Source organism: Zingiber officinale, chromosome 9B (genome assembly GCF_018446385.1).
Source record: "Zingiber officinale cultivar Zhangliang chromosome 9B, Zo_v1.1, whole genome shotgun sequence".
Taxonomy (NCBI): domain Eukaryota; kingdom Viridiplantae; phylum Streptophyta; class Magnoliopsida; order Zingiberales; family Zingiberaceae; genus Zingiber; species Zingiber officinale.
Genome location: NC_056003.1, coordinates 3,878,335 through 3,900,469, shown reverse-complemented (window position 1 = coordinate 3,900,469; position 22,135 = coordinate 3,878,335). Strand labels below are relative to the sequence as shown.

The 22,135-nt window shown below is 42.9% G+C and overlaps 1 protein-coding gene and 1 long non-coding RNA gene across 3 annotated transcripts; one reads left to right on the top strand and one right to left on the bottom strand.

Moving 5' to 3' along the window:
* The first annotated feature begins 40 nt into the window (after window positions 1-40).
* On the top strand, window positions 41-21,893 carry LOC122024446. 2 transcript variants are annotated; one of them, XR_006123433.1, is made up of 4 exons: window positions 41-356; window positions 20,559-21,388; window positions 21,492-21,671; window positions 21,751-21,893. It is a non-coding gene; the product is annotated as an uncharacterized LOC122024446 (long non-coding RNA). The 2 variants fall into 2 exon arrangements; XR_006123434.1 differs by lacking the exon at window positions 41-356 and having other exon boundaries at window positions 20,710-21,034; window positions 21,112-21,388.
* On the bottom strand, window positions 20,268-21,902 carry LOC122024445 (UDP-xylose transporter 1-like). The gene is made up of 7 exons (XM_042583077.1): window positions 21,768-21,902; window positions 21,485-21,669; window positions 21,343-21,410; window positions 21,136-21,268; window positions 20,882-21,043; window positions 20,506-20,778; window positions 20,268-20,407 (listed from the first exon to the last, which is right to left on the bottom strand). The coding sequence occupies exons 1-7, from the start codon at window positions 21,886-21,888 to the stop codon at window positions 20,363-20,365; spliced, it is 987 nt and encodes a 328-aa protein (XP_042439011.1). The 5' UTR covers window positions 21,889-21,902; the 3' UTR covers window positions 20,268-20,362.
* Between the last annotated feature and the right edge of the window lie 233 nt (window positions 21,903-22,135).

Sequence of the window (22,135 nt, the reverse complement as noted above, 5' to 3'; positions counted from 1 at the left end):
TTTTGTTTAAAATCTTTGCCAGACACTTCTGAGCGAATGAGTTCCCCATCTTCTTCTTTCCTTTCGCCCCCGAACGAGGGCCGGCCGATTCGACTGCTTGGAAAGGAAGGCTTCGGGTTCCAGATCGACTGCCCGAAGCCGATCTGGTGTTCCAGATGCGTCCATCGTGTCATAGATTGCTCGGATCAGAGGCGGAGGTCCGCTTCGGGTCGAGGGTAAGGGGGAGGACGTTAACCTAGCAAAATGGGGGGTTGCGGACAACGGCGGACTTCGGAAACTTTGCGGATCAGGTCAAATCGCCCGACTCACGATCTCTCATCTCCGTCCTCTGCGGAAACTTCGGCGGACTCTTTAAGGTTACTTTCGTTACCATGTTTGGATCTTTTGTTTTGGTGGTAAATTTATATTCCTGGGGCTCTCACTTCCGGGTCGTTAGTTATTATGGATGCCATAGGTCGCGGGTGTTCAAGCTTTAGCACCCCTCAAAGTACGATTTTTTCCAAGATTACTGTGCTAACTAAGCCAAATTTGGCCTAGTTGTCCTTTTTGTTGTACGTTGGATGAGGGGTAGCAAGTAGTGCTGACCACAACAATAGCGTTGTAGCTTTGCGATTTACCTTGGTGATAATGATAAAAGCTATGTATGTCTTTAGTTAACTAATTAAGTGTATATCATATTCGTGGTGTCAAGTTTGTGATTCAGACATTAGGGTTTCACCATTTTATGATGCAAACAGACCTAAACGATCTTATGTTGAATCCCGATTTCGACAACCATAACTAGATAATTTATCATTACCAACCATCATATAATTGTCATTCATTTATTTTATAGAAATTATTTGCTATGTGAACATGTAACATATATTTGTTTGCATTTTATCAGATTTGAATGACTGTCAAAAATGTAATGGTATAATATTGAAAGTGAATGCATATGATAAATTATCAATGTTATAGCAGTAAAAAACCTTAATTGAATTGTAAGATCATAGAATCTTATCATCCAAATATGATACGGGAAGAAATCAAACGGTGCCGCATGGCCCGAGAGGTCAGTAGTCTTGCCAAGATAATGGTCAAAAGTTGAAAGCAATTGTGCTCTGATCATTACCGACTTGAGGCCCGACTCATATTCTCAACTCCCGACTCCCAACTTCCAACTCTCAACTCCCGACTTCCTCCTCGGATGGTCGAATCAGATGCTCGGATCCAATCCAGACTCAACTCCCTACTCCCGACTGACCCAAAACGGTCCCAGTTGCCGGATATTAAAGCGAGTAACCATTATTTATTAAAGACATGTACAACGTAATCGTTACTGTGAGAAAAGCAGGAAACATAGATATTTACCCCGAAATAAATGCACATAAATAATCATTTATATCAAAAGACGTGGGAACGATCACGAGAAACTGGGGACAAGGAGAGAACGTGGAGGAGGGGCATGATCCTATAAAGATAGTCTGTCCTCATGAGAAAAGGTACGCGCACATGTCAACATCAAACCCTAATCCCCCTACACATCTTCTACTTCTCCTTCTTTAAAGACTTACTTGAGCGTCGGAGTGGCTGCGTCGGGGAACCCCTTGGTCATCGTGATTTCGCGAAACTTTTCCAAGGAGCTTAGGATGGGAAATACATTCAAAAAATCGGGTTAGAATAAAGATCAGGGAGTTCCCTAGCGCAACCACTCCGACGCTCAAGTAAATCTTCGAAGAAGGAGAAGTAGAAGATGCGTAGGGGGATTAGGGTTTGATGTTGTCATGTGCGCGTATCTTTTCTGATGAGGATAGACTACCTTTTATAGGATCATGTCTGTCCTCCATGTTCTCTCCTTGTCCCTAGTTTCTCGCAATCGTTCCCACATTTTTTGGTATAAATGATTATTTATGCACTTTTATTTCGGGGTGAATGCCTGTCTGCTTTTCTCACAGTAACGGTTACGTTGTCCATGCCTTTAATAAATGACGGTTTCTCGCTTTAATTTCTGACAGCTGGGGCCGCTTTAGGTTAGTCGGGAGTAGGGAGTGGAGTTTGATTGGATTCGAGCATCCGAAGAGAAAGTTAGGAGTATGGATTCGAGTTTGGATTGGATCCGTGCATCCGAGGAGGAAGTCGTGAGTGGGAGTCGGGCCTCGAGTCGGCAATGATTAGAACACAATTGCTTTTGAATTTTGACCGCTATCTTGGCAAGACTACTAACCCCTTAGGTCATGTGGTACCACTTGATTTCCTCCTGTATCACTAATTTCCCATTTAAGTCTAGTCGAAAGAGACGAAAGTTCAACTAACTGAACCAGTATGATGTGGCAAGATATCCTTATTCTAACCTACTCTTCTGGACGTATTTCTCATCACAGGTTCCTTGGAAAAGTTTCACGAAATCACGCCCAGATTAGGGTTGTAAACAAGCCAAGTCGAGCTCAAGCCAGCCTAGGCTGGAGCTCGGCTCGACTCGATTTATACTGGCTAAACTCAAGCTTGAGCTCGCTCGAGCCTGTAGAGTTGAGCTGCAGCTCGAGCTCGATATTTAATTATGGACTTGAGCTCAAGCTCGATTTTTTTTTTTAATTATTTTTCAATAAATAAATTAATATATTATATATTATAAAAAATATATATTATTATGAGTTTGTTTGGCTCGACGAGCCATTAAGCCAGTAATAATTAGGCTCGACCTTAGTCAACTTCGAGGTCAAGTCGAGTTTTGACCGAGCCGCTCACGAGCGACTCATGAGTTGACCATCCACGTTCTTAGACAGGATCAAATTAACGCCATTTGTGAGAAATTCGAGTTAAAAATTGAACCGAGACGTTGTAAGATGGACAACACCGGAAGACCCAACACTGAGGATATTGAAAAACCAAACGTCATCACTATGGTTATAGACTAGTTGCGACTATGGTACAATCTGTGTTGCAAGGACAATCCCAACCATTGGCACCGCCTGTGCCCAACCCCTTGAATGAGCTATCACCCTAACTCGTCGAGGCATCACTGACACTATAACAAAAATCAACTCAGACCATAGGAATGCCTAGGGAGGCATTCCCTACCCAGGCCAGTACTTCTGTTATGAAAGAAGAAGCTTTAGGGTCTTCTAGGAAAACCCTCAGTCGGAGTCCTCCAAAGGAGAAAGTATGCGTGTTGTTGAAAAATAAAGGACTCTAGGGGCCCTCCCTTCTTGCAAAATATCCTTCAAGCTAAATTACAAAACATTTTCGAACACCGCATATTAGAGAGTATGATGGCATAACTAACCCCGAAGACCATATGCAAATTCGAAAATGCCTCTCTACTGCATTAAAATACAGATAGGGTTAAATGTCATATTTTTGTGACAACTCTATCGAGCTCGGCGCAAAGATAGTTTAATCGCCTTCCATCCGGTCTTTCAAAGATTTTAAAACGACGTTCATGTGACATTTTACCACTAGTCGGAGATATCATGCATGCTTTGTTCGCCCTCAAACAGAAGCCCAAAGAACCTTGAAAAGAGTACCTGCAAAGTTCAATCGAGTAGTCATGGATGCACCTTTGGTTATTACAGAGGTGTAAGTTAGTGCAAGTATCCCGGGATAATTTTGATGTGGTCAACCGAGTTAAGTTAGGTCCTGTTCTATTTGATCTTTGTGTTTAAGTGTATAAGAACTTAGGAACACAAGAAGTCGAGCGGAAGACGTAGCTAGCGAAAAGGATGACACGGGAAGTAAGTCGACGAGCTCGGTGCATCCAAGAGACGAGGTGATGTGGAAAAGTACACCGACGGACGAGAACGATGGGTGCGACACTTCTGAGGGACGAGAAGCCGGAGTGGAAAACTACTCGAGTAGAAGGCCGAAGTTGGGTTCAGGTGAGCTCAACTCTGGATGGCCGGAAAATCACCTAAGCGACCACAACAGCAACCAAACAAGTCAACATGAAGTTGACTTGTCTTGATGCTTGGACTAAGTCCAGGTGCCCGGACCAGTTTGGGCTAGCACAGGTACCCTTTCGGAGGCGTTGTAGTGGGGATAGAGTTTAAGTCCATGTTAGCAACATTCTAGGCACTCGGACCGGTCCAAACACCCGGATGAGGATAAAAATTTATTTTCATGTCGTTGAAGAGCTATTGCGAAGCAGATCAGGTGTACTAGGGGCACTCGGACCTGCTCTAGGCGCTTAGAGGTGCCACGTCAGCCAATGGACGAATTCGACCATTAGGCTATAAATAGAGCCTTGGCCCTAGGAGTTTAGCACAACACTAGTTTACAACACTCGTTTCTATTGTTTACTGCTTTCTAGTTTTCTATACTTAATTGTTGTAAGAGGCTACTCCACTTGAAGGAAATTTTTAGTGAAGCTTTTTAAAGTCTTGGACTAATAATCTCCCCGGTTGTAACCAAGTAAATCGTTATTGTCTCTTACTATTATTTCATGCTTTTATTTCTGTTTAATTAATGTGCGTTGTCTTTGCTTAAAAGAAAGCAAAAGATAGTTAAGTCTAACTTGCAGGACGTTATTCACCCCCCGCCCCCCCCCCCCGTCGGCCTCTTTGAGACCAACAGTTAATGCATTCTCACATGACTTAATTGACGGAGATTCCTTTCTATCCCTGGCGAAAAATCCCCATTCGACTTCAATGGGTTATAGGCTTGAGCATTGAAATACGTTCAAGTGGAAGAAGCCCAGTTGGCAAAAAGGCAAGACGTGTCAACCCCGCCCTCTGTGTCTGTTCAACCGGATCAGAAGAGTCCCCTTCCCCCTTTTTGGAATCGGAATTTCACGAATCGGAGAGGGAAAAAAGCGATGCAAACAGTGGAAGTTGCCCCGACTCCTACTACTTCGGGGTCAAGTTGGGGATTTATGGTAGAGCCCTATTATGACTTTCATCAGTCGAATACTCACTCCACCCGAAAATGCTAACAAATGCCAGGGAACTACGACTAGAAGCCAACCAAAGAAAAGTTGGCAATAGTCAATTAACCAAGAGATCTTCCGAGCCTTACCATCGTCATTGTAACATCTCTCGACCTCAGAAGGAATCAAGTCAAGAGAAGGGCAAGGATTCGGGAGGTCCAACAGATGACGGTTCCACCAGAGCTCGGAAGACTCATGGTCTGCGGTTAGAGAGCTACGGGTTCGAGTCGTGGTACAACTAATGACCCTATGATAAGTTTCGGGCCTAGTGATTTGGAAGGAGTGGAGATTCTCCATGAGGATGCCTTGGTGATTCAAACACTTATTGCCAACTATATAGTAAAGAGGATGTTCATAGACACCGATAGTTCTGTTAACATCATTTTTAAAGAGGCCTTTGACTAATTACAATTGGACGAGGAAGAACTGCACCTCATGAACACCTCTTTGTTCGGATTCACAGGACATTATGTACAACAAAATTCACCTCTCTCTCTCTCCCTATGAGAGGAACCCGTTAGAAGGACAAGACACACACCTTTCCTCGTAGTAAATACGGAGTCCACTTACAATGCTATATTAGGGAGACCAACATTAAGCACCTTCTAGGCGGCATTTTTTACTTTCCACAAAAAAATCAAATTCCCGATGGATAACCAAATTGGGAAAGTGAAGAGAAATCAACTGGCAGCCAGGAAATGTTATGTCAATGTAATTCGGATTGATTCTCGAAAGGCTCGCTGAACTCACAACATTTTTTTCGAAGTTACCAAGGAGACACCAATAACTCGGCCCGAGGACGGTCATCAAGAGGTGCAAATCCATCCTAACCAACCAGGAGGGGTCACCCGAATCACCATAGATCTTATCTCAGAACTCAAGGAAGCATTGATTACTTGTCTCTTGAGCAACCATGATGTCTTCGCCTGGTCGGCTAAAGAAGTTATAGATGTCTCTCCCTCAATGATGGTTCATCGGCTGAATACGCTTTCGGAAGCTCGACCTGTTTGGCAAAGGAAGCAGAAATTCTCACTTAAGCAAAACCAGGTGATTCGGGCAGAAATGGATAAACTATTAGAAGTCGGATACATGCCTACAGGATTACTATCTGCTTCCTGTATCAACCAGTTCGTAAACTCAACTTCTGGTTGTAAGCTCATATGCATGTTGGAGGCTTACCAAGGTTACCAGCAAATTCCCTTAGTTGAGGATCAGAAAAAGGTTAATTTTATCACCCCTAGTAGTCATTCGGTTTAAAGAATCCAGGGGCGACTTACCAATGGATTATGGATCAGGGTTTCAAGCACAATATCAGTGAGAATGTGGAAATATATGTGGATGATATCTTAATCAAGTCTGTATGAGTCGAAACCCTTATCTCGAACATTAAGGAAACATGTTGCACTCTAAGACAATACGGGCTCAAGCTAAAGATCCACAAATCTCTTCAGGGTCAAAAGTTGGAAGTTTCTAGGATACATCGTTACTGAACGAAGAATTAAAGCTAATCTCAAGAAAGTTCAAGCTTTCCAAAATATGTTACTGCCTCATAATCTCAGAGAGGCACAATGACTAGTCAGCCACATCACAACATTGTCTCGATTCATTTCTCATTCGACCACTTGGAGTCTACCTTTCTTCAGGGTATTGAGTAAAGCTGCTAAATTCGATTGGGTTGAAAAATGTGATCAAGTATTTGTGGAGTTGAAGGAATATTTGTCTCGACTCCCACTCCTCTCCAAGCCAGTAGTGGGCAAAATGTTGTGTGTATACTTGTCGGCCTCTGATGGAGCAGTCGTTGTAGTCTTGTTACGGCAGGAAGATAAGGTACAACACCCAATATATTTTTTAGTCACTTGCTAAATGATACTGAAAATAGGTACACCAACTTGGAGAAGCTAGCATTCAGGTTGAGCTTGGATGCTCGCTGATTGAGATTATATTTTCTTGCTCACCTAATCACAGTCCTCATAAATAACAGTCTTGGTCGGGTGCCGACCAACCCAAAGGCCTCTGGGAGGCTGATCAAATGTACCACCAAATTGAGCGAATATGATATTCAATATCAGTCAAGAACCGCTATCAAAGCTCAAGCCTTAGTCGATTTCCTCACTGAAATACCTGACAGGATGATCGAGGAGACGTGAAAGATTTATGTGGAACGCTCATCTACTCGGCAAGGTAGCGAAGTGAGGATTCTATTAATATCCCCCCAAGAGGATGTACTCCCTCTTTCCATCCGACTCAACTTTCGAGCGTCCAATAATAAAACAGAGTATGAAGTTTTGTTGGCAGGGCTTCAAGCAGCCAAACAAGTGGGAGCTTCTCGAGTCATAGTCTACCCAGATTCCCAGCTAGTGGCTCAACAAATAGTGGGAAATTTTGAGATTAGAAACGAACGATTACAATGATATACAAATGCTTTTGAAAGACTCCGGTCTTACTTTTGAGAAGTTAATCTCTAAAAAATCCCCCAGGCATAGAATCAAAAAGTAAATGAGTTGGCTAAACTGGCTAGCACACTATCAAATTGGAGGACTGAAAATTATTTTTCCAAGTTCTATTGATCTCTCAAATTAACCAAACCACGAACCAAAGTACACCTGCCGATTGAAGGGTACCTATCACCACCTACCTAGAGGAGAGCTCCCCGATTTACTCTGATCGGGGATGTATTATATCGACGGTCATTTTCCCAACCCATCCTCAAATGCCTTGGCCTAGATGATGATGACTATGTTATGCGAGAAATTCACGAAGACATTTGTGGGAATCATATAGGAGGAAGAACATTAGCTCGGAAGATTCTACTAGTTGAGTACTTCTAGTCGACTTTATTGGCGAACACGACTCAATTTATCGCTATTTGTCTTCATTGTTAGAAACATCAGAACCTCTCTCATCACCCAATCAAGTTCTTAAGAACTTCCATCATGGCTTGCCCCTTTGATCAATGGGTCATGGATATTGTCGGTCTATTTCCTATTGAGCGACAACAAAAGAAGTTCCTTTTGGTAGCAGTGTACTATTTTTCCAAATAGGTGGAGGTTGTACTTGTTAGTGTCATTAGCACTAATGGTCAAATTCAGGCTTTGATAAATGACAAATAAATTAAAGTTAGATGTTGTATTTTCTAACATATTTACCAAGTGTGCAGGACTAAAAGACTTGATGGGACTTGACACCAGGCTGAAGTCCAGTTAAGTTGATAACTAACATGGGAAGACCAGATAGGTTGATATTTGGAAAGAAGTCTAGTTGGGTCTGCGATACCTAACAACTGGCTGAAGTCCGAATGGGGCATCTGGCATGAAGTCCTAGTGAATTAAGAGTCAAGTAAGTCTGTAATGGTAAGTAAGGTAAGCACTGAAGGAGAGTGATCCAGTGAGGATGAGTTACAGTGGGACTGTAGGTGCTAGTCTAGCTTAGATCCATTTTAGAAGTTTAAGCTGAGAGCATGATTGGATTATGTTCTTGATAGACAAGATCTAATTAATAATGTTATTTTATCTTATTATGTTAACCCTGTATTGTAGGTTATTTATTGTTAGATTAACATATATTTGCAGGAGCTAAGTGCAAAAAATAGTCTCGGATGAACAGTGCCCAAGGTGCCTTGGAGCTGCGGGAAGGCGCATCGGAGCTTAATGGAGGCACCTTGGATAGGGCGAAGGTGCCCTCGCGGGGATAAAGTTTGAAGATAAGGTTTCACTACGGGAGGGCGCCTTCAAGGCGATTGAAGGCACCTCAGAGCGCATTGTAGGTGCCTCGGAGTTAATGGAGGCGTCCTCACACGGATAAAGACCGTAGTCTTCAGATCAGATAAGCGCTATTGGAAGCTCCCTGGAGCTTTGGAGGCACCTCCAACAGTGTTTAAAAGGAGGTTGGCGGCAGTTTTCAAAATACAACAATTACATGAACTTCCTCAACTGTTCTATTGCAACGTCCTTGTGTTGTGCTACTCTACTACGCCCGATTGTTGTAGGCAGACCGACACCAACACACGAGCGCATCTATTTTGACATCTTCGTGTTGATAACTAATTACTATTGTGCATACTTTACATACTTGCAAAAGGAAAGTGTAGGGTGTTACACTTCCTACTTGTTCATTCGTGTATTTGATTACGATTGATTAGTGGATTACCCATCGGAAAGGTCCAAAGGACCTGAGTCTTGGAGTAGGAGTCATCGAAGACTCCGAACCAAATAAAACCGTTCATTTTTTATTTTTATTCTTTCTTACTTAATTGTATTCCGTTGTGCACTTTATTTTAAAAAGCTGAAAAAAGCGAGTTTTAAAAATCACGTGATTTACCTCCCTCTCTCACATGCTCACGATCCTACAGTACCATTAGCCCTGATAAAAAAAAAAATGAGGTCATGAAGTTCCTATGGCAAAATATCATTTGTCGATTCGGTTGGCTTAACAAACTTGTCTCGGACAATGACCTACAATTCCATGGTTGCCGACTAAAGGAGTGGTGTGAAGGATTTGGTATTCAGCTAGCCTTCACCTCAGTTGCATATCCACATAGCGATGGGTAGGTTGAGGCAGTCAACAGGGAGCTAGTAAGGGGGCTGAAAAATTAAATTGGATCATGTTCAAGACAGGTGGGTAGATGAATTACCCAATATCCTCCGGGCCTATCGAACGACTACTCGAGAAAGTACTGGAATGACTCCATTTCATCTCATCTATGGTGAGGAAGCAGCCATTTCATTAGAGATTGGTGACGAATCTATCAGAAGAAGTATTTATGGATAAGACAATGATAAACTACGTCTTCTCGACTTATACCTGATTACGGAAACAAGGGGAAAAGTTGTCACACGACTCGTTGCATATCGCCAGTGGATGAGCCTCAACTAAAATAAACAGGTCATTCCTCGCTCTTTCCAAGTCGGAGACTTAATCTGGAACAAAGTTAAGCCAGTAGGGGACATGGGAAAGCTGGAACCCTAATGGGAGGGGCCATTTTGGGTAATCGAAAAGTTTGACTCGGGAGAGTACTATCTTGCAAATTCAAGCAACAAGAGATTGGATCTCTTCTCAAAACTCTCCCGACTCGGACATAGTCGAGGTTGCGATCTTTCCGGCTGCGATATCAATCTCTCCCTTTGCATAAGGGCAGAGCGCATATCGTATCGCCTATGTCCTTTTTAGGGTCGAAGCTCCCCTAACTCGAACATAGTTAGGGTCAAGATCTTCTCGGCTACGATATCAACCTCCCCTTCGTATAAGGGCTGACGTTATATTGTATCGCCCGTATTCTTTTTAGGGCCAAGCTCCCCCGACTTAGACATAATCGAGGTCGAGATCTTCCCGGTTGCGATATCAACCTCCCCCTTTGCATAAGGGCCGAGCACATATATTATCGCCCGTATTCTTTTCAAGGCCCAAACTCCCTCGACTTGGACATAGTTCAGGTCAAGATCTTCTCGGCTATAATATCAACCTCCCCCTTCGTATAAGGGTTGAGCGCATATCGTATCATCCGTGTTCTTTTCAGGGCCCAAACTCCTAGGATCGGACATAATCGGAGTTAAGATATTTCCGGTTACGATATCAACCTCCCCTTTGAATAAGGGTCGAGCGCATATCGTATCATCTGTGTCCTTTTTAGAGCCAAACTCTCCCGACTTGAACATAGTCGGAGTCGAGATCTTTCCGGTTGCGATATCAACCTTCCCTTTCGCATAAGGGTCGAGCTTATATCATATTGCGTGTGTCCTTTTCAGGGCTCAAATCCCTTCATTCGGCCATAGTCGGGGTCGAGACTCTAGCCTTGGCTACATTGGTTTAGTTGAACCGCCCGATATAAAACTAAAAGGAAGCGTCAAAGAAACCAAAAGATCTTTTTACAAAGTCAAGGACATTAGTTACAACAGTTGACCTAACCTAAAAGGAAAGAAACATTAAGTAAAATCTGCCACATCTTCCTCAGGGATGCTGTCTATGATCTTTGATAATTTAAGGACTGGACGAGGCCTGTTGACGGGCAGGTGGCCAAACTCTTGCAGCTACTTCAAAGCGTCGTGCACACCACATCACACCATTAGGGCAAAACGTGTGTCAACTGTGCCATAAAATTCCTTAAAGTGAAGGAATTCTTTCTTTTTCAGTGGCTCAAGCGTCTTCCCCAATACAATTTCCCGATAGCTCGGCTGTTGTGCCTGCTAGCTAGTCTCTTTGGGCTTTGAGAGTTGTTTGCACTTCGACCTTCTAGACTTATAGTGCCTCAACCTCAGACTCAGCCTCAGCTTGAATGGTCTCGTCTTCTAAATGGGTAATCTCGAGCTAACGGAGTCGGGCCTCAGCTGATGCTCGGGCCTCAGCTGATGCTTGGGAAGATTCCATTTCTTGGTGCATAACCTCTGATGCTGCCCGAAGCTCATTCTTGACTCCTACAAGAGTGGCCTCTGCCTCGCCACGAGAAGACTCCAACTCGCACAACCATCCTCCGCTAAAGCTTTGCTAGACTCAGTCTCCTCCCGAGTAGCTCCCAACTTCACCTCCAAAAGATTAAGCTTTTTTTTTTTGGGCAGACATCCAACTCGCCTTTAGCGGTATTTATCCCTACTTCAGCTACCCCGAGCTTCACCTCTTGCTCCTCTGCTACGGTTTTTAACTTCTTAATCTCCTTCCAATGCTTTTTTCTCCCCGACTCCAACTTCTTATTCTAAGCTTTTAGGGAATCTATCTCCCTTTTCAACTGGTCAATCTCATACTTCGCTTGGAGACTGTCTAACTTCCCCTCTGATATAATCTTCCTTAAACGAAGAATTTCCGATTTCTCTGTAGTCGGATCATCCCTTAGGTTCTTCAGACAGGTTAGCTCTACTTGTGCAAGGGAAGCTTTAGTTTTCAAAGAAGCCAACTAGGTTTCTCCAGTTCAGTTATACGAGCATGCATTTCATGACGACCCTACCATACTTCCTGGAATCATCTGCCAAAGACCATCATCTTCGACATATGATCGGCTCCGAATCCCATCAGCTCCTCTACTAGAGCTCTAAGAGAAAGACTTGTAGCCGCTTCACCATTCTTCTACCTCGTCGCCACCGTGCCAAGGAGAGTGAGATCTAAGTGGAACTCTCCTGTGTCGTGGTAATCGTCCCGGCTTGAGGAGCCAGGAGATCGAACTCCAACGGGGGACATAAGGAGCTGGCCCCTAGGTCTCTTTGCAAGAAGGAAGTGGGGGTTGTGACCTCGAGAGGAGTTGAAACAAGCGGATGCAGGGAATGACATCCATTGGATCACCGACCGTTTCTAAGGGAGAGTCGGGGGACGAACAGGTAAAGGTGAAGGACCATCAGGGATAAGATTCTCGCACAATAATGCTGTGAGTGGGGAGGGGAAACCAAGTCCCGAGCCCGTGGTGGAGAGGGTTGCACTCAAACAATCAGCGCCTTTTCTGGGTCATCCGTAAAGGGACCCTAGAGTTCCTCGAGAGTGTGGGCTCTGCACTCGCTGATGCTGGAGGTGCTGTTTCCACCAAGACGGGTGCTGGATCGGGTGGAGCTTCCTTATTTATGGTTGCCTCCGTGGTTGGGTCAGCAATTTCAGTACCATAGGCCTCTAACTCGGCGTCTGACAACCTCGTCGCTTGACTCAGAAAGTCTTTCAACATAGTGACAATTGCAAAAATAAAGATAAACCTTCAGTTAGAAATCAAATTCAGAAAAGAGGAAGAAGAACTTACCAAAAGGGAGTTGAAGAGGAGCTAGAACTGGGCTTTACCTAAACATCTGAAGCAACCCTTCGTCCAGTAAGGAATTGCCATCAAACTTCAAGTCTTGCAGTCGCTCTGAGGCATGAAAATAACCCCGTTTCAGGTGATGATCTTTCAAATGAGGAGGTGGGGGTAATTCGCGTTGCCAGTAAGTTGGCCAAGACATGAGACTCGTGGGTCAGACGAAAAAGAACTGTGGTTTCCATCTCTTATGTGATGAGGGAAGACCCTTGAGTAGGTCGTGGCCAACTCGAGAGGAGAAGAAGAATACTCCATCCTCTATTTTCTTTGGCTAGAAGAAGCAATGGAATAGTCGAGCAGATATAGGAATTTGGTACAGACAAAAATGATAACAACTCTGATTAAAATTTTGAATGAGTTTGGCCCCAATTGAGACAAGGGAATGTCTTGGGACACCTCAGTGAAGAAAACAAGAATAGAAAAGCGTAATCTACTTAGCAGGTAACTTCGGAAGAAGGTCACGTATATTGGAGGATGGTCAGGGCAATCATTCCCGTTGGGAAGTATTAGGCCATGATCAGTCGGAATCCCGTAGGTGGTCCTTAGTTGATCTAACACACCACTGCTAAATCTTAACTCCACGAACCTATACCAAGGAGTAGACGGAGACCCCACATCCATCACCAAACCAATTCTCGGTTCGACACTGACAGAGAAAGGGAAGGGCCAAAGGTAGGTTGGTAAATGTCAAAAGTAAGAAAGGAAGCAACTTACTCAAGGACGGAAACACAGAAAAGCTCGAAGTGGAGACGACGAAGAGCGACGTATACACGAACGAGGGTTGCACAATCAGACAACAACCCTCGTAACCTAATTTATATTTGCATGCGTCTGGTCTGGACCGTCAGATCCAGATCATCTAGAAAGTAGAGAGGATCATTGGTTGCCCGATCAAGCACATGGGTCACAACAGCTCCAAATCATCATTGTGCTAAGGTAGACGTTTAATCTTCCCTGCTAGGGGTCACCTCACATTAATGTGATATAACCTCGGAGATAATGACGCCTTCTGGTTCATAAACCAAAGCTGATAAAAGCATGCCCCACATTTAAGAGGCGTGGCCGTAATTAAGGCGCAGATCTTGTTTAAAAGTCGTGCCGAGATTTACCCATAGCCACATGTCTAGCTAATCAGGACGAAGAAGGATGTCTTGCCACATCATATTAGTCAGTCAGTCGGACTTCCACTTCCTTCAACTAAACTTAAATGGGAGATTAGTGATACGAGAGGAAATTAGAAGGTACCACATGGCCTGAGGGGTTAGTAGTCTTGCCAAAATGACGATCAAAAGTCAAAAGAAATTGTTCTCTGATCATTGCTGACTCGAGGCCGGACTCTTACTCTCGACTTCCTCCTCAGATGCTCGGATCCAATCCAGACTTGACTCCCTACTCCTGACTCCTAACTTCCTCCTCGGATACTCAAATCCAATCCAAACTCGACTCCCGACTTCCTCCTTGGATGCTCAAATCCAATCCAGCCTCAAGTCCTACTTCCGACTGACATAAAACGGTCCCAATTATGAGAAATTAAAGCGAGGAGCCGTCATTTATTAAAGATGTGGACAATGTAGTCATTACCATGAGAAAAATGGGAAACACAGACATTCACCCCGAAATAAAAGTGCATAAATAATCATTTATACCAAAAGACGTGGGAACGGTCGCGAGAAACTAAGGACAGGGGAAGAGCATGGAGGAGGGACATGATGGCAAAAAGGTGAATACGCTCGCCTCCAACGCCTTCGCCAACCCGTCCCAGGGTCAACAGGGAGGAGGTAAATCATGGGCGGCTACTAGCCTTTGGAATAGTGACTAGCACATAAAGGAGGCATTTACCTCGGCTTTGCATTGAATTAATATATAGCATGGAGGAGGGACATGATCCTATAAAAGGTATCATGTCCTTATGAGAAAAGGTATGCACACATAACACATCAAACCTTAATTTCCCTACGCATCTTCTACTTCTCCTTCTTTGAAGACCTACTTGAGTGTCGGAGTGGTTGCCTAGGGAACTCGCTATCATCATTCTAACCTGCTCTGGACGTATTTCTCATCCTAGGCTTCTAACCTCCTCGGATGCTCGGATCCAATCCAGACTCGACTCTCGACTTCCTCCACAGATGCTCAGATCCAATCCAGACTCGACTCCCTACTCCTGACTCCTGACTTCCTCCTCCGATGCTTGGATCCAATCCAAACTCGACCCTCTACTCCCGACTCCCGACTCCTGACTCTCGACTTCCTCCTCGGATGCTCATATCCAATCCAGCCTCAACTCCTACTCCCGACCGACCTAAAACGGTCCCAATTATGAGAAATTAAAGCGAGGAACCATCATTTATTAAAGACGTGGACAACGTAGTCATTACCGTGAGAAAAGCGGGGAACACATACATTCACCTCGAAATAAAAGTGCATAAATAATCATTTATACCAAATGACGTGGGAACGACCGTGAGAAACTAGGGGCAGGGGAAGAGCATGGAGGAGGGACACGATCCTATAAAAGGTATCATGTCCTTATGAGAAAAGGTATGCACACATAACACATTAAACCCTAATTCCCCTACACATCTTCTACTTCTCCTTCTTCGAAGACTTAATTGAGCGTTGGAGCGGCTGCCTAAGGAACCCCCAACCACCATTCTAACCTGCTCTAGACGTATTTCTCATCCTAGGCTTCTTGGTAAAGCTTCGCAAAATCACGTGGCCAGGGTAACCCAGATAAGCAACCTCAGTGTACAATCACCGGCGAGTTGACCATCGACGTTCATAGGATCAATAAGTAATGAACGAAATGCTCATCCACAATCAAGTCAAACATTGAAAGAAGAATCAAAAGACGTAATTGAGCACCAGATTGTTTAAGAAAAGGGAGGTAGTCATTAGAACTATTTATCAAATGGAAGACACAACCCCTTTTTGAGTATACATGGACTAATGATGATAAATTTAACAGAAGAGTTACTCATGAAAGATTCCTTGTTTTAGCTTTGAGGTAAATAGAAAGCGAGGGCAAATGAAAGGCGACATTTTTTTTTTTTAAAAAATCTTCCCACTTATGAGAAGCCTAGTTCAGAATGCCAAGACATTAACACTTGGGTTGGGGATCCTATAAAATATAAGCATGCTTAAGAAGCCTCACTTAGCAAAGGGACTAGAAATGAAGTTTCTTCCTCTTCTCACCTTCTCTTTAACTTCCTTAACATGTTTTTCAAAACAAGAATAGTCATTTGAGAGTCCAAGAAAGGCTGAGGTGTCAAGCCAGAATATCATTTGTGAAGCAATGCTTGGGAAATGCCATAAATTGGTAGTTAAGCAAGTTTTCCAGTTCCAGGCCATTGGGAGGGCACTATTTCATAGGATTATGGCACAAAAGAATAATATGCAGCGATTTGTTGCTCTAAGCGAGAAAAAGGAATAAAGGAATGCAAATTAAGCTCAACAATTGTTGTTCTAGTTTCTTAATTTGATTAGTTATAAAAACAGTATTTCATGCTTAATTCATTGAATCTCATCGTCTGTAACTGACAAACAAGTTTGTCTAGGCTAATTTTTAAATACGTGCATGCTTAGCTCATAAGTTCAAAGTTCAACTCTCACTAGAATATGCTGCTGACTTGGTGATCTGTCTACTTAAATCCACGTTGCAATATTTGTTTTACTCATATATCTAGTGCCTTAAAATAAGGTTATTCATGTCTCACAATTAGATCATACAATCTAGTTTCATGCTTTTCAGTATGATGAAAAGTATATGTGCCATATTTATTTTGTTGATTTATTTGGGTGTAAGCATTTAAAGTATAACAAGTTTAAAAGCATAATACTGCATAGCATCTCTAACCTTCCTTCCAGGTATGCTTTTGCCTTCGAACTTTTTCTAGTCGCTTCATGAGAACCATCTGCCCCAACCACGTAATTCCAGCCATCATTGCTATCACACCAATTGTTGTCCAAGCACTCCTTCCATTACTTGTGCTTTCTCCTTTATCTCTTCCTTGGCTTTTTACCTCCTTGTTTGTGTGTCCTGCATCTTCATCTATTGACTTTGACTCAGCAGTAGAAAATGGTTTATTTCCTTCATCTTCCCCATCCCTCATCGTTGGTGCCAAGATAGAGGATGGGGAATATGTTCCAGAGATATTTGCATCACTTGCCTCTCTTTTGTCATTATTCTCCATATTCATTCTGTTTCTTTCATTGATAATCTTTTCATTTTCTTCTGTAATAACCATTCCTCTCAGCCTTTTCCTGTCAATCTGAATCTCTTCCTTTGATAAGGCAGGCAGACGAGAGATGGAAGCTATATTGTCCATTCCTGAATTGCTCCCGTGGCTATCTTTTACTGGTTTGTCTAAAGCTTTCAGCTCCTTGTTACTTTCTGAATTGATTTTCAATATAGATGCCCTCTCCAACTCCATTTTAGTCATTGAGTGTTCTTCTCTTGTAATGGAAGAGTTAGGATCCTTGCTATTTCTTTCTCCTGCCAAACTCTTTGAACTTGTTGGTGTTAACATTGATGAAGAAGATTGAACAATCTTTTCTGCACTTGCCTTGCAACTTATGTCTGCCTCTCCTACTTGCTCACTTTCAAAAAGCATGGCGTCACCACTCACTGTCTTCTCTCCTTTTTCTACAGATGAAATCGAGGAGGAGACTTCAGTCTTGTGCGACAAACCTGTATTTTCTGGTATCGGCATCAAACGAGAGGGCATTAATGTTTTCTTTTTTTCACAATTGCTCAGTTCAGCACTTTTTCCTTGTTCTTCCCTTGTCATGGATTCCTCAATTTTGCTTTGGGTTTTCTGCAGCTGTGGCATCAGCAAAGGGGACTTCTTCTCCAAACTTGTCGTTTCATTTGAACTCTCTTCATTTGTTGGCACTGACATTGTTGATGTAGAAGGAAGAGTTCCTCTGATATTGCCACTAGGAGCAACTCCTGCTCTTATTGCAGCATTTGCTGAGGTTGGATCTGAACGAGCAGAGATTCTTGTAGCAATCAATAGCTGTTCTCGTTCCTGAATATCTTCTTTTTTCTCTCGCACCAGATTATCATTTTCCAAATTGCTTCTGTCGATTCCTGGTACTTGCATTTTGGTCTCCATCGTCTCGACCTCTTCCTTTTCTGTTTCATATACTCCATGTTCTTTTTGGTTGCTCTCCGTCTGACGTTTTTCAGTCTCTGGCATCAGTGGAGGAATCAGCTCAACTGTTCTCTTACTAGTGTATTTTTCTTCTTCGTGCATTGCCTCCATGTTTGTAGGTTCCTCTTTATTAGTTTCTACAAGCTCACTTTCTTTATTTTCCATCATTGGAATGGGCAAATCAGGTGTGATCTTTGCTCTCTTATGACCACTGATTTCTTGTTCCTGTTGTTTTTGTCTTCTCTCCGTCTGACTTTCTGCAATCTGTGGCATTGAAGGAGAAAGTATCTTCTCCTCCTTTATCGTGCCACTTTCTTGCCCTTCTGTTACTTCCATCATTGGAGTTTTCTTTTTGCTCATTCCTCCTAGATCACTTTCTTCCTCTGCTAAGTTCGGAACTAGCAGATGATGAGAGGATGTGATCTTTGAACTATCACTGTCACTCACCTTTTGTACTTTTTCTCTGCTCTCCATTTGGCCTTGTTTAGTCTCTGGAAGTGAATCTGGCTTCCTCTCCAACACTTCCCTTGTCTCTTGCATTGTCGGTTCAACTTTGCCAATTCCTCCAAGCCTACTTTCTTCATTTGCTTGCTTTGTGACTGGTAGAGGTGAGGATGTGGTTTTTGCACTCTCATGATCACTGACCTCTCGTTTTTCTTCTTCCTCCTCCTTTATACTTTCCTCTTGTGCATGCCTAACCTCTGGCATTGGCATAGGAGGTATTATCTTCACTTTTTCCTTTTTTTGCCCTTCTCTAACCAACATTGTCGTAGGTTCTTCTTTAACATTTTCTCCTAGTTCCTTATTTGCCAACTCTGGAACTAGTAGAGGAGGAAAGGATGTGATCCTTGCACTTTTGCCATCACTAATCTCTTGTCCTTGTTCTTTTTGCATCTCCTTCTTTCTGTCAATGCCCGTGTATGTTCTTTCTCCTTCTCTTGCCTCCCTCAAAGTAGGTCCTCCTTTGTCAATTCCTTGTAGTTCTTCATTTTCCAGCTTTGGAACTACAGAAGAAGAGGGTGTGGTCTTTGTCCCACTCCCATCGATATTCTCTTGCTCTTCAGCTTCTTCTGGACTACTCTTTCTCTCATTTTTTCTGGCCCTGGTACTCGGCGATCTGGCGAAGGAGCGCTCTCTCATGGATGATGCCTTCTTGGTTGAAGAACGACGGAGCCATGGAAATCTCAGTATAGAATGAATTCTAGTGTGTGTTGGTGGTGGGTTGATGGAAGCGTCCATTGGCTTTGTCTTTGTTTTTTAATCAATTTGCTATGGATGCATGCATGCCTGGGCACATTGACTGGGGAACCATAAACAAACACCTAACAAATGGTTTTGAGTGTTCCTGTAGCATTGGGTTGCCTATTGCTGTTAAAAGTAGGGTAGAGAAGTTTATGTAGGGAGGAACATAGTCTTCCATACATGGAAACTGCCTTTCCATATGCAATACTTTTCTTGCACTCCAAATACCTCATTATTCTGTTAAATTGGTTCGAAAAGAGGGTACCAAAAGATTGCTTACAGGAGGTACACTTAGAATCTGTTCTTGTGTCAATAAGTAGCCCGTTCATAAGAATGCCATTTAGTTTTCTTGCACCTGCGGTTTACATCTTCTGATAAATGCCTAGGATTAGGTCCTCAATTCATCCATAATAAGTAGGGTTGTAAATGAACAAGCGTTCGTGAACAAGCTTGGTGTTCGGTTTGATAAGAACTTGTTTATGTTCGTTCAATATACATAACATTAATTAAACAAATAAACTTAAACAACTCGTTAAGCTAAACAAACAAGCTTAAACACATATGTGTTCAACTCGTTAACGTTCGTGAACAATGTTTACGAACCATATTTATTAATAAAACTCTTTTCAATACGCTAAATAAATAATAAAATAAAATAAAAAAATAAATAAATTTAAATTATTAATCTTAATAATCAATCAAACAATCAAACAAGCTTGATAGCATCTAAACGAATCAAGCTCAAGCTAAGCTCGAACCAAACTCAAGCCAAGCTTGAATTGAGAGCTTGATAACATTAAACGAACCAAGCTCAAGCCAAGATTCAAACAAACTCAAGCTCATAAAAAATAAACCAAGCCAAGTTTGAACACTCATTTCAAAAGCTTGGTTCATTTTAAGCTCGGCTCGGCCCGGCTCGGTTATCTTATCAAACAAGCTTGAACACCCCAAAGCTCGGCTCGGTTCGGCTCGGCTTGTTTACAGTCCTAATAATAAGGCCCTAGAGCTCGTCGAGAAGAAAAGATAATATGTAAATTAGAATGAAAAGGAAAAATTGCAAACATTCTAGCACTCACACGTAAGCAAAATGTGTGATTACAAGACACAAGTTTCTCGTGAACATTTGCAAAAACAAGGGATAGTAAAAGTCATCCAAAGATTGGAGAGACCTACTCAATTGCTTCCAATGACATAACAAGAAATATGTCATTTAAGTTCCTTTGTATTTATTACTTGGTGGTGCTAGTCAGAGAGTTGTCAGCAACTGCTGGAAGTCCATGCAATTTTTTGATATCATTGTTGTTTTTATCATGATTTTTGATCGGCAAAAAGTGGCGCTGTCTCCTTTGCCATCTGCAATGACCACATATCATCACTTTTCATAACAACACTCAAAACATAGACTTGAAAGACAGATCACGGTAACATCCAGAATATGAGGACTATCGAACCTGTGAAATGAGTAAAGTATCATTTGCTGATTTCTTTTTGCTCTCTTGCACAGAGAAGTATGAATAGAGAGCCATCCCAAAGATGGCAACAAGGATTCCTGCAATGTTTCTGCTCGTGAAGGGATCATGCAGCATAATGTAGCCGATCGAGAGAATGAGGCATGTCTTGAGGTGGCCGAGAACTTGATATGTCACCGGCGATGTTACCCCAATTACCAAAAAGGTGCTGAAGTTAACCGACACAGCAATCAAGCAAGACAGCACGATGAATGCCTGTTAATATACAACGAACATGAAATCGCAAGTCAAACAAGGTAGAAAGAAAATGTATCCTCTCGGCTGTTCCAGTGCAGGGAATATTCATCAGCAAGCATACCAGAACCAGAGGTTTGTAGTCGTAGGCGAACACGTTTTGTCCGGTGAGCATCCGGTCCACAAATGGGCCAGTCGCAACTAGAATAGATGCTTGGTATGGAGATGATTGATACAAAAGTTGCGTGGAGGAAACTTTCAACCTCTTCTGAATCGTGTTCGTCATCTGCCATGCAGATTTATGGTCAAGAAAACATGACGAGTACTGATCCTTTTTATGTTTTCTTCTTTCAGGAAAATCTGAAACAGAAAGGATACAATTTGGCTAATGCATGTAGTGGCAATCGCAAGAACGGAGACGATGGAGCCAAGAAGATTGAGGTTGAGATCGGTGACCGATGCAATGCCGACTCCGAGCAGGAGGAGAAGCAAAGCCAGCTTGATACTATGGCTGCAAACAAATTCTTATTTCGGTAAATTTCAAACACCAACATATCAACTCAGATAAAAGTCTTTCCAGTGAACCTGAAAGTTTTCTTCAAGAACAGAGTCTCCAGCAGGACAGTAAAAGGTATGATGGCAAGTTTAGTCATCTGATACATCAGTAAAGACAATGAGCCCCTGTTCCATATTATAAATGTGATGTAGTTGACATAACACTACTTGCCTGGTAGAATCCAATGGAGTTGAAGCCGAGGCTGAGGTTCAGGAAGCCAACGGAGGTGCCGTTAAGGAGGCCAAAGAGAACCACCGTCTTCGTGTCGATTGATTTGGACTCAAAGAAGCGGAGGCGCTGCGCGACATGGAGCGTGCAGAAGGTCACCAATAGATGCCAGCTCGTTAGCGTTGTAGCTGTGAGATTCATAATATCGACATGCTTTTAGTCTTCTTCACTCGTTCAAAGTTGTATGATACCTTATCAATTTAACACAGGAGCTGAAGCTACTGACCGAAAGGGAAGCCAAGAGTGCTCATGAGAACTTTGTTACATATGACAATCGAAACCGAGGAGGCAACCGAAAGAGCCAGCGATCCGACCACACCTAGCTGGAACCCAGAACTCTCAACCATCCTTCCCTGCTTCCTTCCGGCGATCGCTTATTGACTTTTGAGATGCGACTTGGATACTCGCATCGATGCGGGCGGCGGCGTTAATATTCGCGTGATTGACACGGTTCGTCAACGTGTCGGTCAACGTTAATTTTGTAGTCCATTCGACGGCGATGCGCCGATGGCAGTTGGCAGGTGGAAACTTGCAGCCGTTATTGTTATGGTAGGTCTGGAACGTGGAAGGCAAATTTTTACTTCGCCAGCCTGC